General features: G+C 46.5%; 1 protein-coding gene across 1 annotated transcript in view; it reads left to right on the top strand.

The window, feature by feature from the left end:
• STK32B (serine/threonine kinase 32B) overlaps positions 1-5,234 on the top strand; it is a 364,152-nt gene extending 358,918 nt beyond the window's left edge. The window contains exon 12 of the mRNA XM_024119534.2: positions 2,504-5,234. Within this exon, the coding sequence (XP_023975302.1) occupies positions 2,504-2,642 (139 nt within the window). The 3' untranslated portion in view covers positions 2,643-5,234. The remainder of the gene's footprint in view (positions 1-2,503) is intronic.
• Positions 5,235-17,412: the final 12,178 nt, after the last annotated feature.

Below are 17,412 nucleotides of genomic sequence, written 5' to 3' on the forward strand. Positions count from 1 at the left end.
TGGTCCTAGTCCCTGCAAGTAGACAAAGGACAGGAGGCAGTAGCTCCAAGTTCACTGTCTTATAAACTACTTTGTTGCTGCTGGTATTTCACATTGCCTGAAGGACTTGCTCAAATACTGGCATGGTTCCAAACACTAGGCATCTCTGCCAAACACACACACACACACACACACACACACACACACACAGAAGGCATCCGCACCACACACACACACACACACACATACACACAAACACAAGGCATCCCCACCATACACACACACACACACACACACACACACACACACACAGCATCCCCACCATACACACACACATACACACACACACACACACACAAACACACGGCATCCCCACCATACACACACACACACACACAAAACTGATCCATCCGAGGCCATGGGCTGTGTTGTATTCATCCGAGGATCATCCACAGTGCCCTGCACATGACAAGTACATACAGATGTTTGTTGGGTGAAACAACTCTTTCATTTAAATCAGGCAATAGGTCTGCACTCTGTTTGACAGAACATACTAATGTAAAAGGTACATTTCAGCTGAAACCTGTGTCTTTCAGAACAAGGTAGAACTGTGGTTATATTATTTCCAGCGCTGTACTAGATATTTCACACACATTCTCTCTGGTTCCCCTTAGCCAGCTGCCAAGGGAGTGATATAGTCTCCAGTGATAGGAAAACTGAGGCTCAGAAGATAAGCAGCTTGACCCTTTGCTCCAAGTGGCTGATGTTGAGAGCCAGGGTTTGAGCTGAGTTCTTCCCTATTCTCAAACTTCTCGCTGCCTCCTTAAATGTCTTGGTTTCATTTTTTACCTGCACGGTCCACATGGAGTGACAGCTGTGGGGTAGTTCAGGAACCTGAAACTGAAGATCAGAAAGAGAGGTGTGTTGACATCTTCAATCATGTGGAAGGTGACCAGGTGACCAGCTGTTAGGAAATGCAGTGTTCACAGTCCTGCTTCCTCAATGTAAATTGGTGTAGCCACTATGGAAAACAGTATGGAGGTTCCTTAAAAACCTAAAGAGTTGCCATGTGATACAGCAATCCCACTCCTGGGCATATATCTGGAGAAAACTCTAATTCGAAAAGATACACGCACCCCAATGTTTATTGCGGCACTGTTAACAATAGCCAAGACATGGAAGCAACCTAAATATCCATCAACAGATGAATGGATAAAGAAGATGTGGTACATATATACAATGGAATATTATTACTCAGCCATAAAAAAGAATGAAATACGGCTTCCCTGGTGGCGCAGTGGTTGAGAGTCCGCCTGCCGATGCCGGGGATGCGGGTTCGCGCCCCGGTCCGGGAGGATCCCACATGCCGCGGAGCGTCTGGGCCCGTGAGCCATGGCCGCTGAGCCTGCGCGCCCGGAGCCTGTGCACCGCAACGGGGGGGGCCGCAGCAGTGAGAGGCCCGCGTACCGCAAGAAAAAAAAAAAAAGAATGAAATAATACCATTTGCAGCAACATGGATGAACCTAGAGATTATCATACTTAGTGAAGTAAGTCAGACAGAGGAAGACAAATACCATATGATATCACTTATATGCGAAATCTAAAATATGATACAAATGAACTAATTTACAAAACAGAGACAGACCCACAGACATAGAAAACAAATTTATGGCTACCAAAGGGTGAAGGGAGGGAGGAGGAATAAACTAGGAGTTTGGGATTAGCAGCTATAAACTACTATAAATAAACAACAAGGTCCTACTGTATAGCACAGGGAACTATATTCCATAGCCTGTAATAAACCATCATGGAAAAGAATATGAAAAGAGTAGATAGATAGGTAGATAGTTAGAGATATATGTAGATATATAGCTGAGTCACTGCTGTACACCTGAAACTAACACAACATTGTAAGTCAACTATACTTCGAGAAAAAATTAAAAAAAAAAAATTGTGCTCCCTTAACCCAGTTTGTCATGGGGTAGTTTGTAAGTCTGGGTGCCCATCTGTTCAGATATTTCTTTGTGGGACAATTTGATCAGTGTCCATCTTCCCCATCAGGTGATAAGCTCGATGAGGACGGAGAACCTGACTGCTTTGCTCGCCAGGGTTTCCTCTGCTCCCTGGCGCGGTGACTGGTCCGTCAGTGGGCGTTCACTACATATACATGCGCGAATAATGTGTGGGGCACCCCCCTTTACCTACTGTGTGAACTTAGGCAAATTATATACGTGATCTCCTGTGGACTTCACAAGGAGCCATGATGTAGGTATTACTATCTCCATTTTACAGATAGAGAAACCGAGGTTCTGGGTATTGAGTAACTCATCAGATCCACACCTGAGCTGGGTGTGGATCCCAGCCTGCCAGGCTCCAGACACAGCATTCTGGCCCCCTCAGGGGTTGTGCTTTCCCAGGCCAGCGCGACATGAAGGCTCCTCGGTCGCCCTGCTTCCCCAGCCGTGTCCCTGGACATCCCCCGCTCCACATCACTAACTTGGGTCTCTGCTGTGCTTGTCTGCAGGCTGAGGAAGCAGCAAGGGCAGAGCGGCCAGCTCTTGGACACAGAAGGCCGAGCCGGGAGCCAGGCCCAGGGCAAGCTCCAGGACGGATGTAACAACAACATTCTGGCCCACGCCTGCTCCCGTGGCTGCAGCATCTAAGCCACCACCATGCGGCTTCCAGCGGGACTGCACACGCCTCTGCCCTGCCCACCAAAAGCCCCTCTTCTGTGCCACGATGGTCCCTGTCTCACCTCTAATAACATCAGATGCAGAGAAGGAACCCTGGGCTCGGAGCTGGGGAGCCTGGGTTCTGGTCCCAGCTGCCCAGCTGATACCTGCTTGACTGTGGACAAGCCTTGCCCTCTCTGTGCCTCAGTTTTCCACGTCTGCCAAAGGGGTTAAACAGCTCTCTGCCCCACCTCTAATTACAAGGTTATTCAAAGAATCCAATTGGGTAGCAGACATGCAAAACCTTTATAAAGTTGTTTACACGGGCAAAATAAAACCTTAATATTTGAAGTACACTCCCCTCCCCCAAAGCAATTAGACCAACACAACTTTGCAATTCGGTCCATCCTGGCTCTTAAGACAGTACTTTTGAAAATGCAGCCCTCAAACATCTGATGCGTTAGCCCAGCCTATGGAAACACCATTCCCCAATCCTGGAGCTAAGCCGGAAGTGTCTTCTTTTGCCTTCTCTGTCAGGCCAGTCTTTCTGACCTTCTAAGATGGCTCTCTACCATCTCCACCTTTCATTTCAGTAGGTCTCCACTCCCACCCCACCCCTGGTGCTGGGACGGCCCGTAGATGCCCACTCAGAAGGTCAAGTCACTGACCATCAGACTCTCCTATAGAGTGTCAGCAGAGTTCCTCCCAAAACCCAGTCGCACAGCAGAACTCTGAGTCTCCGTCCCCGTCCAAGTTTTCTTTCCTGAAAAGGGGTTATGTCCTCTCATCGGCATTGTCTTAAAGAGGGTCTCCTGCTGCCATCCAGGAGGCTGCTCCACACTCTGATAAATTAGGAAGCGCAGGTGGTTAGAAAGTTTAGGAGGACGGTGGGCTCACACAAACAGCAAACTACTTTATGATCTGTTCAGGAAGCACTTTGTCTTTGAAGTGGGAGATGCTGTAGCATAGGGGATAAAGCTTGGGCTTGGAATCAGGACTGTGTCCAGAATCCAGCCCTGCTGTTTACTAACCAGAAGACCTCAGGCAAATCGGTGATCCCTTGAGTGTCAGTTTCCTCGTTTTAAAATGAGGATAATAAAACTAACCCTCGGGGGTTGTTGTAGGGTTAAAAAAAGATCCTGTGTGTGATACACCCAGCACGTATTACTCTGTGAATGGTAGCAGTTTTTGGTCCGCATGATCATCAGCATTATTTGAAGAAACTTTCCTGTTTCACTCATTTGACAGGTCAGTTTTCTGTAGAAACAAGCCTGGTGTTTAAGAGTCTTTGAACTTTTCATCCTGGAGTCTCTGATAGCTGTACCTTCCTCTGAAAGTTCCATTGTGTTTTTATTTTTCATCCAACTTTCACTTTTTACATCATAAATCAATCCTTGGGACTGTCAATGCCATCTCTTAGATTTCTTAAGAGACATTTTAATGTATTATGTGGTTTTCTATTTTTATTTGAAAAAAGGAAAGAAATGGTTATTGTTTTCCTCCTTCAAACCCAGGCTGTTTCTAGATGGTGTTGCCCACGTGTCCACTTGTCTTGCACACTTTTCATTCTTTGATTCCCGTTGGCACCATCCTGTCCCCTCCAGGAAATAACGGGGCTGCTTCTCTCTTCACTGTGACCCTGGCAGCACTTAGGGCCCCTCACTGGGCTGAGTTCATGAATTAGGGGCACGAGTTGGAAGTAGCCCAAGATGCTGGATTTCCTGGCTCTGTTCAAGTTAGCCTTGTTCCTTGTTCAGAATAAACTATTTCTTGGCCATTCCTTCTTACAACTTTGTTCTTATTCAGGGTTGGGTTGGATGGGCAATGTCCCCTCAAAGACAAGTTTAATGAGGAACATAGAGACGGAGCGGGGAGGTGGGGAGGATATCAAATCAGTGATGTGTTTGCTTTGCCCACAGAATAAAACCAAACTTGGCAATTCAAGGCTCAATCAACTTGATCACAATTCATGTTATCATCATCACCATCATCACCATCATCACCATCATCATTGTCGTCCTTTCATTATTTTAAAAAATACAGAAGATTCTCCACCTAAAGAAAAACACTCTTAAAATCTCCCCAAATTACTGCTCAAACCTTTATATAGCACACACATGGGTGCAAATGAACAGTAACTGCTCTATTGTACAGATTCCTTAACTTGCCGCCTCCCTGCTTTTGCCCACCCTGCCTTCCCTACCCAGGATGCCTTTCAACTCCCATCTCTACGTGTTAAAATACGTGCCTCTCATGGGCCAATTCCACCTTTCCCATGATGCCTTCTGGGTCTCATGGCAACACTAACCCAAGCCAGGTGTAATCTCCTCCACACACCCTCTCACGCATCTTCTGTGACTTTCTCGCAGCTCTGATTGCTGCCAACTGCACAATAGGGTTACTTTCACCCATGGCTCATCCTCCTATCCTCAAGCTCCTATGAGAGGTCTGATTCTCGCGCCTATCTGCTCTCACCCTCCAGCTTCCGGTCCTAACAGCGCCTGTTTCACAGGAGGTAATCAATAATTTGGAATGAATGAGATAAATGCAAGCCCAATACAAACTCTCCAAGTGGGTGAAGCTTGCTTTTGGCAGCCTCCTGTCTGATCCCCCTGCCACCTCCCCTGCTTTTTTTTTTTCTCTCCTGGTCCCAGTGGTTTCCCAGCGGCTGCCTCCCCCTGAACCACCAATGAGGTACCCAGTCCCCACCCCCAATCCCCTTAAGAGCATGTCTCCTCAGTCTCAAGTTCCAAATGAGTTTTCCCTTCTCCCTCATCCAAACCCCCATTCCCAGAGTACAGAGCCCCAGGCCAGTTGTTGGGAAAGCAGTCCGATCAGAGAAATATGTATCCAGGCAAGAATTTGCATTAGGAATCACCTTATGATTTGGGATTCAGGCACAGAGGGACAAGCTGTAAATTGGTAACATTGACAGGGCTTTCCCACCTCCACTGAAATATAACTTGGGCTTCTCGTGCCGGTAAGGAAAAATAGGTCACGTTTATAGTAATAGTAAACCCCAAGCTGCATGCTCTGAGTCCCTTCCCACTTACTGGCAGAAAATACAGTATATTGTCCGCAATCCTCCCCAAATTTGCCTGAGTGACGACAGCATAATTTCCTGTTAGCCAGCAGGGCCCCCTCCCCACCACTGGGGAGAAGGGGATCCCCTAATGAATCCTCAGTGCCTATGGCTGTTGTCATTCTGCTGTGTTGACCATCCTGGTTCCTGGCCACCATGAGCCGTGACCCTCACCTACAGGCTTCTGCCAGAACATCAGCCTGCACCCCTTTTTTTCTCTCCAGCCTCTAGAGACACAGCTTGGACTTCTTAAAATCAGCTCTTCTAATGGTGGTTCCAACGCAAAGCTCTTGAGCTGTAGGCAACTCAGTTCTTGCCTTTATGCCTCCTCCCTCACCTTCTCAAAATACACGATGTGGCTGGTCCTGGGACGGTCCTGTGCAGGGACATAGTGACCCTGGGGTCCCTGCCTCCTGGTGCTCCCTGGCTCCCTTGCCAGGGCTTATCTCTCAGCTTTCTTCAGGGACCCCTGTCCACCAGACTCACCTCCACTCCCATCATGGGTTGGTCCGCTTCCCTTTCCGGGGTCCTCGGCCCACACAGAAATCAGCTCTTGAGGCAGGCAGCAGCTTCCATGTGCTGAAGTCTCCGGCGATGGCTGGGAGGCTGCTCCCCACTGGACACGCTGGTCCTCTCTGGGGTGGGCATGAGCCCACCCAGTCTGATACTGGCCCAGCGAGAGCTGGCTCTGCAATGGGAGATTTGGCTTCAAATCATGGCTCCACCATTGACTGTGTGGCCCCACTGGGAGGCTCTCAGCAAGTGCCTAAATCTCTGAGTGTCAGTTTCTGCACCCGTGAGCAGGGCCTGGTAATTCCTGCTCTGCCTTTTTCAGACAGCAGTTATGAAGGTCAACTTCAGGGCTCTAAGGGGGTGCACGTGTTAACTCATGGAGTGCTGTGTAAAGCCGAAGTCCTCACAAAGCAGGGCATCACTTCCCACTTCATGAAGCTCTTCCCACACATTGTCCAAGTTGATCTCTGCAGACAGCGGTCTCCACCACCCACCCCCTTCGTAAGCCCTCCATCTCTGTCCCTTCCCATGCAACCTACTTCAGGCTTCAGGTCAAATAGCTACCAGTGACCTTCCCAGAAGCCACTACAAAGACCAGGCGTGAAGGGAGCCCAGCAAGCAGTGCCCCAGCCTGCTCCTCCCCCAGGTGTCCCAAGAGAGGCCAGAGCTTAGAAGGATCAAGAGGTGGGAATACATCCTTATTCCGTGCCCATTCTCTGCCAGGAACGTCACATGATTTTAATTCTATGGAGTATCTGTATTTTAGGGATGAACAAAACAAACTCTTCAGAGGACCTATAATTTGTCTGAGGCCACCCAGCTACTTGGTGGTAAAGTTAAGATTTGAACTGTCTGCCAGGATCCAAACTTCATGACCTTTCTATTACACAGTAGAGACCCCACAGGGTTGGCTTGGCGGTGCCCTTCCCAATCTCTCTTAGTATCACAAAACCACCCCATAAAGGTGCTCTTTAGCTAAGCACAAGGTGCATGCTAAACAAAAGCAGCTCTAAGGCAAATCCTCCACTCCTGTTCCCCCATCCCTCCAGACTGGTGCCCTGAGTCCCTGCTCTATAGAGATCCTGGAGCCACCCTGCCACTTGTTACTATAAGGAGACTCTGTTCTCTACCAGGAAAAGCATTTGGAAGAGAACCTTCTCAGGGGGGACAGCAGCCAGCTTCCAGCTCTGATGTGATGCTCCTTACCATTTCCACGCTGCCGTGAACCAGGCTTAAAACACTTCCCAGGCGGCTCCCCTGGTGGCACAGTGGTTGAGAGTCCGCCTGCCGATGCAGGGGACACGGGTTCGTGCCCCGGTCTGGGAGGATCCCACATGCCGCGGAGCGGCTGGGCCCGTGAGCCATGGCCGCTGAGCCTGCGCGTCCGGAGCCTGTGCTCCGCAACGGGAGTGGCCACAACGGTGAGAGGCCCGTGTACTGCAAAAACAAACAAACAAACAAAAAAAACACTTCCCAGTATATTGGTTGTCTGTGGCCCCTTGCTCTAGAAGGGAGAAAGGGGGTGGCCAGGGGATGGAATCTCTGAATCAGGACCCAGCCCTAGCACTTCTGACCTCGAGCATCCTAGAAGATTCCCAGGGACCAGCCAAGGATGGAGTCCAAGGAAAGGTAAATGCTACCCCTTCTTCCTTTCTTGTGGAATTCAAAGCACAAGGAGTTCCTGGGAGAAGTTGCCTGGAACCCTTTACCTTGACAGGTTCCTTGACTTTGACCCATCCAGGAAACTTCCTTCTCTTCAGGGAAGGGAGGTGTGTCAAGAGACTCCTAAGTCATCAGAGGGCTTTATTACTAATAACAACAGCAGTATCATAGCATCAGCAAGTTCTAGTGCTGCCCTTTTGTGCCCCATTTCCCTCAGGATGCTGTGGAGTAGGCCAGCAGACATGCACATGCAGTGGGACGCATGACACAAAAGGCACCCTGAGCTCAGAGAACCTGGATGTTTTATAACAGGCAGTGAGCACACTAGCCCTTTGCTCCCAAGGGAGACACAGTCTCCACCAGCCAGGTTTGTCTGCTGCACAAACATCCTTGAGAAGATCTTCTAGAGAAGAAAGGCCATCAGTCTCACTTATAAGACATACACTGACACAAGATACCCATGGAGAGCTGTCTCCCAGCATCGTCAAGCTGTGAACAGTTAGGATTCTCACACCACCCAGCCTGCTGGATATACAAATCATCTCCATTTTGCAGGTGACAAAAATGCAACCACTATATATGGTAGTGACATATGTGGAGGTCTCAGGAACAATCCTTGTGAGCAGCAGATTCTAATTCAATGGGCCCCAAGTGGGGCCTGAGAGTCTGTATTTCTAACAAGCTCCCAGAGCATGCTGATAATAATGGTCCAGGGACCACACTTGCAGTAAAAAGGATCTAGTCCCTTCTGTCCTCAGGCCAACCTGGCCACACCCATTTGCTTCCATGTGTCTACAGCTGCATTCAAACTACAGCTGCAGAATTGATTATTTACAACAGGGATCAGATGGCCTGCAAGGCTGAAAATATTTATCATCTGACCCTTTAGGGAAAAAGTTTGCTGATCTCTGATCCAGGAGACACATCTGGGACATTAGATGGGCAGGTTGAGAATGCACCTTTGTCTAGCTCACCGGCAATTCAGCCCCACAAGTTCCCCATGGCGAAGAATTTGCAGAGAAATCCACAGTCCATTTTGGCTTCATGGATTGACTGTTGGGCCTTTTCCCAGCTGTGGACGCTTGTCAGTGACACCCTTCCCAGTTGATTATCGAAAGTCACTCTCTTTCTCTCTTCTTCCTCCCCATGCCAGCAAGTCCTCTCAGCAGCCCTCTGTGTAGCATCTCTGCTTTTGCAGTTTAATTTTGGCAGCAATTACCACACTGGACCAATTGAAAGTAGCTCTTTTGCCCCTTTCCTGTTTACCCAATTCTGTCCCCCTCTAACCTTAAAAACCAAATTAAAAGAATGAGATCACTAAGCAATTGAAACTAACTCCTGAATTATGCTTTCCTGAATGCACACCATGCCTTGTCTAACCTGTTGATCCTTTTCCTAGATAAAAAGAAATAAGAAGGAAGAATCCAGTAGTTAAGGAATGATTAGCTCTCTACGCCCCAGCAACACCCTAAGGAATCCTGCAGGCAGATCACGCGGGCAAGGTAACATCTGAAGAGAGAGAGTCAGCCAGTCTGCATGCAATGAAGAATGATGCAGAACCCAACCTCCTGCCTCAATGATTCACTGAGATTCTTCCCCCCATCTTCCCCTTAAAAAACTGTCATGGCTGAACAGAGTCTTCAGAGTTTGTCTCTGGACATGAGTCCACCTTCTCCCCAGATTGCCAGCTTTTCTGATTAAAGCACCTTTCCTTTCTACTGGCACTTGCCTCTCGAATTATTGGCTTTTGAGCAGTGAGCAGCTGAAACTGAGTTTGGCATAACACACTGATGGTTATGTGTCCCACACACCCCACTCCAGGCTGTGAACTCCATCAGGGTGGGCTGTGTATAGATGGCCCCCCAGCACAGAGCTGCCTTAAAGCCATCTCTCAATGGACATGAAAGAAGTGCAGACACTCCCACCTTGGCACCGAGCTTGGGCCACATTTAGCAAACGCCTATCACTTTGACGATTCAGCCCACACACTGTGCCTCTCACCATTCACTGTCTGTCCCATTTCCTCTCCTGACCTCAAACATGAAATCATGGCTAGGCCTCTCTCGTGTTTAATAACTAACTGTCACAAGGAACAAGCAGGTGCTTCTTCCTGAGTAATCACAGACAAACATGATTAATGTATTTCGCTCTCAGTGTCTCTGCACTTCATGTTTATTCTCCATCCCCCAAACACACACTTGCTAATTATTTCCTCTCTGCAGGGAGGATGGCAAGTTACACTCAGACCCTTTGCAAGCGTAGAGCCTGCATCCTGGCATTGTCTTCATTCTAAGAATGTATTTGTACAACCACCTTCTATGCTCAATTCAATGGCATTTTCTAAATAGGAATTCATTTCACATGTCATGTTTAGTCAACTTAACAATTAAGGGTGAGAATGGGGGGGCGGCGGTGAGGGGGTGCGCGTTCCTGGATGGTGTTCTGGCCAGGCTGAGAAAAACCTGAATCCTGTTTTGCTGATCAGCCCTTCCCCAGCTCCCCGGCTCCCCTCACAACAGGTTCTCAAGGCAGCTCAGCATACAAGAACATAATAGGAATCAGCGAACAACTGATTTTCTCAATGTTGAAACCCCAATGCTGAGCCAGCCCTGTGAGAAGTTCAAGTTGAAGTAAGAAGCCCAGGATCAAAGCTTTAGCAAGGCCCCCTACTCTTCTCAAAATCTGACCTAGGATCCAGCAACCTCAAGGGTGCCAAGCATGGCAGTTCCACCCATTAGTAATAGTGGCCCCATCAATGGCTACTATCAGTTAGGCTCTAATTAATGAGATCAAATTCCTCTTTTATTTTGAGAGAAATGGGAAAGGATTGATCACAGACATGCCTGGCAAAGCAAAATGTGTGAAAATTCCCCTTTTCTCTTAACTGTGAAGCTGTAGGAGAGTCCTTCTCTATCAGAGAAACCAAAATCGAATAAGCCCAGGATTTATTCACTTGCCTCCTCTACATCTCCTTCCATAGAGTTTCTCCACCCTCATCCATCTACCACTCTTTGAAATCACAGCCAGGGTGTACTGATAGACATGCTCTTTTGTATTACATTTCACATCTATGCCTCTGAAAGAATTAGTCCCATATCTTGCAAGGCTCTGGGTATTGCTAAGATTTTTACACTGTCAGGCTACCCACCTGACAATTTGAACCGTAAACATCTATCATTCAGGTAGACGACATTGCACAGGGGGAGGGGGAGTTATAGGAACACAGAGCAGGGATCCTAGCCCAGCTTTAAAGAATCAGAATAGACTTCCTGGAAAAGGTGACAGTCCCTCAGTCCAGAGGAAACGTGAAAGAAAGAAGGAGTTAATTAGGGGTGAAGATTAGAAGGAGGGGAAGACCATTATTTTGCAAAGTCCCAAAGATAAAAAAGAAATCTGGGCATCTTCCAGGATTAGCAAATATTCAATATGGTTTAAGCAGGGAATGGATAGAAGGTTGGAAGAAAGTGATATTGTGGATATTGCACTTTCAGACTCTAGAATCCTGTGGTCATTAATGCTCTGTGCCCTCTCATGGCCAGTCTGGGTTTTGGCAAGTGTCAGCTGCCCATCCATAATTTGGATAGTTAGGAAATTTCATTGCCACGATAGGTGAAATCCTCCTTCCAACCACTCATAACCCACTGGGTAGTTGCCACAGTGACTGGTGATACAGGCTACTCCATCAGTCTGGGTCCCAGAGTGAAGATTTTTTGCAGCAGAACAGCAGTCAGCCTTTGATGGATATGTAGCAGAAGTGGTAAATAGGTCTTTGCTTTGTAAGCCACTCAGTTTGGGGGGATGTTTGTTACTGCAGCACCATCTAGCCTAGTGTGATTCAGTGTTATCGTCTCGTATCAATCAGTCCTGGCCTCAGAACCACATGATTACCAAGAACAGAGACTTAGAAGCTCAAGAAAAAGATTTGTCAGAAGGACCCAGCGGAGTCCTGCTGATCTAACTGGGGAACTTCAGATGGCCTCATGGGAACTGGGGAGTCAGCAGGAAGCTACGGCTGCCACCGTCTTCTCTGAAGCTGCACGAGCTCTTCCGCTGTTCCATCTCTGCGTGGCCATGCTGTACTCCTGCTCCTCTTCCCACTCTTGCTTTTCCAGCTGTTCCATCTACTTGCCCATGGCCCAAGGCTTGTTCTTTTCATAGCTCCAGAACATACCACCCCCTGTCCAAGTCCTTCTCTGTATCTCTTGGTCCAAGTGTGAGAGAGTTTGGCCCAGTTCAGGTCAGTGACCATCCTGATTCAGTCAGGTGAGGCTGTGTGGGCAGGAAGTCCATGTCTAGAACCCCTTGCCATTTACAAACGGCTTTATTGAACTATTTACAAAGGGAACCTGTAGCCAAGATTAGGCTCATTTTTAAGAATTGTATTGGGTTAAGTATCTGCTGCTGCTCTTGTAATTTAATTTACATTTTCCCTATTTATGATGTTCTCGGTGTTCATTTACATTTTTCTATGTTATTAGGTTTCTTCTTTATGAGCCACCTCGAAACCTTTGTGGAATAGCTGGGCAATAAATAGAGAGCTCTTCCAATAATGTTCATTTGTCCATTAAATATTTACTCAGCACCTACCATGTGCTAAACATTGTTCTGAGTGCTGGAGGCTCAGTGGTGAGAAGGTCCTAGCCTTCATGGAGCCAATATTCTAAACAGGGGAGTCAGTCAAGGAGAAGTCAAGTCAAGTCTCAGTCAAGACTGAGAAATAAAAATAATTCAAGTTGAGATGAAGGTAATAAAGGGAGTACCCTGGGTGACACACAGAGAGGAGCTACCCTGGTGTGCTCAATGAAAGCCTCCTGTGTCAGGACCTGCAGGTTGAAAAACATCAGCCATGCAAAGCAATGGTGGATGATGTCGCATTCCAGGCAAAGAGGACAAATGGGCAAAGTCCCTAAGTTAGGAATTACCTGGAAGAACAGTAAGGAAGCCAAGGAAGCTGGAGCTTGGTGAGTGGAGTGAAAAATGTACAAGATGAGGCTGCAGAGACAAGCAGGACCAGATCATGGAAATCCGAAGGGACCACAGGAAAGAGTTTGGATTTGCACACTGAGATGTCCTTGAATCATTTTGGAGAGAGGAGCCACCAATAGACAGTGCAGACAACAGACAATAGGCAGCAGGAGTGAGGGTGGCAGTTGAGACACCAGTTAGATGGGAGATGCCGCAGCCCGGGAAAGGGGTGATGGGGCTTGGATCAGGGTGGTCACGCCGGAGATGGAGAAAAGTGGATGGACTGGGGACACTTCTAGAGGACTTGTCTAAGGATTGGATTGGGGTGATAAAGGAAAGTGGCAGGACTTTGGAGTCAGATTTTAAATCTCTAAACCCATCATGGGGAGTCAATAAAATCATGTATTTAGAGCTCCTATTGCCTGGCATGCAATACACACTGAGTGAAAACTGTCCTCTCCTCTCCTTTATCCCTCTTGTGGGAACAGCAAGCACTCGATGCCTTCAGTTGAGCTCTTTCTCCCATCTGCTTCTCTTAGTCAGCTGGTTGCTTCTCTGCCCAACGCTCTACGTCCTGCTCCCTTTACACACAAATACACACACACTTTCTCTCTCAGATAAAAACATCAGCCGTGTTTAAAGGCCATCTCTGTAAGAGTCTCCAGAGAGGTATTTCAAAAAGGTTGCCTGTTTGCAGGAGGATTTTTCTAAAAGTGTAGTGTATCCGTTTTCTTTCTGCTCTAAGCAAGAAGAAACCCAACTCTAACCATCTTATACAAGAAAATGTATTATCCCACTTAAACAGCAAGTCCGTGGGAGGGAAAATCCCTGGCACAGAATGTTATTAGGTTTCTTCCTTATGAGCCACCTCGAAACCTTTGTGAAATAGCTGGGCAATAGATAGAGAGCTCTTCCAATTATGTTCATTTGTTCATTAAATATTTGTTCCCAGATCGACAAAATCTTCAGGAGCCCATGTTCTGTTCATCCTTCTGCACTGATATCCCTGATGTGGCGGCATTGTCTTCAGGGTGTTGACCCTCTTGGTCATTAAATGGCGGCCTCGGTTGTGCACATCCTATCCAGATAGAGGCACATTCAGGGGAAGGAGAAGGAACACTACATTCCCATATCTCACTCTCAAGAGAGCCAAGGGAGGCGGGTCATGGGAGAGCATGGCAGTTATCCTGGGACCTGTGGGCAGGACTTACTGACTCGCTTCTAACAGGTACAACATGGAAAGAGGAGGAAAGTATGTTATAGTGGAGAAAACTGACAGACACCACCTAACCCAGGTGATCAAAGATAACATCACCAGGAAAAAGTCACATTGATATCGTGTACCCCGAATTAGATGCGATGAGCAGGGCACTTCATCTCTGCGGTGTGCTTCCCCAAAATCCATAACCCCAGTGGATTCATGAGAAAACATCAGACAAACCTCAACTGAAAATTCCTGACCACCACTCACCAAAGTATCAGAACCATGAAAGACAAGGAAGACTGAATTATATCACAAATTACAGGAGACTAAGGAGATACGACAATTAAATGAATGAGGTAACCTGGATGGCCTCATGGAGCAGAGAGAGGGCATTAGTGGAATAAATGGCGAGATCCAAATAAAGTCCAGAATTTAGTTAACGGTAACGTACCAATGTTCATTTCTTAACTTTGACAAACGTGCTGTGGGTATGTGAGATGTCGACACTGGGAGAGGTAAATCATGCTGTCTTTGAAGCCCTTCTGTAAATCTAAAATTATTATAAAATAAAAAGGTTTTTTGATTCTCTTTTTATTTTTTAAAATTCTATAGTATTTTACAATTTTCAGAAGTTTCACACACATGATTTCATGTAATCCCATAATAACCTTTTTCTTAAAACCCCTATCCCTATACTGTCCCCGCTTCCCTCTCCCCACTGGTGGCCACTAGTTTGTTCTCTATATCTGTGAGTCTGCTTCTTTTTTGTTTTATTCACTGGTTTGTTGTATTTTTTAGATTCCACATATAAGTGATATCATACAGTGTTTTGTCTTTCTCTGCCTGACTTACTTCACTTAGCATAATGCCCTCCGAGTCCATCCATGTTGCTACAACTGGCAAAATTTCCTTCTTTTTTATGGCTGAGTAGTATTCCATTGTATATCTATACCACATCTTCTTTATCCATTCATCTATTGATGGACACATAGGCTGCTTCCATACCTTGGCAATTGTAAATAATGCTGCTATGAACATTGGGGTGCATGTATCTTAAAAAAGATTTTTAAAAAATATGTCTGCAAAAGAGCTGGCCATCAGCCCTCCCAACACTGTTTCCTCCACCCACACCCCAGCAAAACTTCATTTTTTCCAGGACTGAAATTGGAGTCCTACTTTCCAAAGAAAGGGAAAGGCCCCTGAGGAGGGCTAACATAATTGCAGGTCCTAGTGTGCAGGGTAGAGCTTATGCTTGGAGGAGGGGCACTCTGTCTGTCTGTCTGTACCAGCCCTACAGACTGAAGTCAAGCCACGCTCTGACAGACCCCACCCACGGGGAAAGGCCACGTCAACCTTCCTTCATGGGGAAGTCAAGGGATCAAACACAGTCACACAGGCCTGGCAGAAACCCATGGAGCCACCTTGACCATCAGCTTGGTCCTTTATTGACAAACCATAAGAACAGGCCAGGATAAGCAGACCTTGGGGAACAGCAGATCACAGGAGAAGGAGGCCAGGATAAACACAGAACAACTCTCCCCAAAGGAAATAGTCGAATCAGGGAAGAGAAGAGAACTCTGAAAGATTGAATTCATATCCTCAGAGAAATTTGAGAAGATATTGCAGCCATAAAATAACAGAACAAGCTGTTCTGAAAAAAAGGGAAGAACATGAAAGAGTTCCTGGAAATTAAAAATTATGGCCCCAATAAAAAATGCAATAAAAGGGCTGGAGAAGCAAGTGGAAGAAATGTCATAGAACTGACAGCAAAGAGAATATGAGTGAAATCTGATGGACAGGTTGAGACACATGAGATCAGTATTTGTAATAATAACACTAAGGTGTACTGAGTGCTTACTACATGCTAAGCAGTCTACCTTGCATGCACATACACGGAACTTTCACAGCCCGATGAGATCAACTCAGTTAGGATCTCGATTTCACAGATGAGGAAACCAAGGCCCAGGGATGAGGAATGACTTGTGAAAGTCACACATTTAGTGAAGGAACGAGCCAGTCCCCAAATCCAGGCCTGAATCTCTTTCTTCCTCTGCTTCTTTCATAGTGGCTGCCTCTTCTTAGCACTAAGCAAACCCCTTGGCTTGGTAGAAATTTATATCCAAGGAAACATAACAAACATAGTATTGCAAATGCTTCTGCTGGTGTAAAATTGTAGAATCAAACCATGGACAAAGCAAAGATGTTTTCCTTATTTTTAATAAAGAGAATGTGACTGTGATTTAGCTGATAGAAGTCAGAAGATGGAGGGGTGAAGAGATGGAGAGAATTCTCCAGGTGCTAAGCAACTCATTTTTTCACGATGGGAGTCCACAGGCACAATTTCAATTGATGAAATAAGAAATAGAGCTTATTATCATCCTCATTATAGCATGGTGATTACAGCATGCTTGTAGAGTTATATGTTATATACCTATACTGCATACATATGTGACAACTTTGACATTATAAAGTTAACGGGGCAGATCCGGATTTTGAGGGTCTGGAGCTTGTGCAATTTGTGGACTGTCTTTAAGAAAATAAGCACAATCTTTCAAATTCAAAATTAGGTCCAAGGCTTTGGAAGGAACCTGAGAAACTGAGGCACCCAAAGCTTAAACTGTCTTAAATTTACAGTCATTCTACCTCTAATCAACAGATGACACCAAACTTCAAGAAAACTTAGAAAATGTAGGGGGAGGGAAGAAGTGGATAATAGAGCAAATACACTAGATCCCTTATTATTCAATGTAGAGAATATATAATCTCAAAAAATTTTATCATGTATAATTATAAAAACACACACATACTTCAATTAAAAAAAGAAAACATTAAATTTAGTGATAAAGAACATGCATTTATCATCAGAAAGATCTGGGTTCAGACTTCTGGATTCTTTTTTTTTTTTTTGCGGTACGCGGGCCTCCCTCTGCTGTGGCCTCTCCCGTTGCGGAGCACAGGCTCTAGACGCGCAGGCTCGTGTGTGTGTGTGGTATGCGGGCCTCCCTCTGCTGTGGCCTCTCCCGTTGCGGAGGACAGGCTCCGGACGCGCAGGCTCAGGGGCCATGGCTCACGGGCCCAGCCGCTCCGCGGCATGTGGGATCCTCCCAGACCGGGGCGCGAACCCGGTTCCCCTGCATCGGCAGGCGGACGCGCAACCACCGCGCCACCAGGGAAGCCCTGGATTCTTTATGTATATATTTTGGTAGGTTCATCAACCTTCAAGAACTTATTTCTTTATTTGTAAAATAAAACTGAAAACAGGATCTGCCTCCTGAAATTTTCAATATTAAATGGCATAATGCTTGAAATGTGATTATCTTAGTGACTCAATAAAT

Source organism: Physeter macrocephalus, chromosome 7 (assembly GCF_002837175.3).
Source record: "Physeter macrocephalus isolate SW-GA chromosome 7, ASM283717v5, whole genome shotgun sequence".
Lineage (NCBI taxonomy): Eukaryota > Metazoa > Chordata > Mammalia > Artiodactyla > Physeteridae > Physeter > Physeter macrocephalus.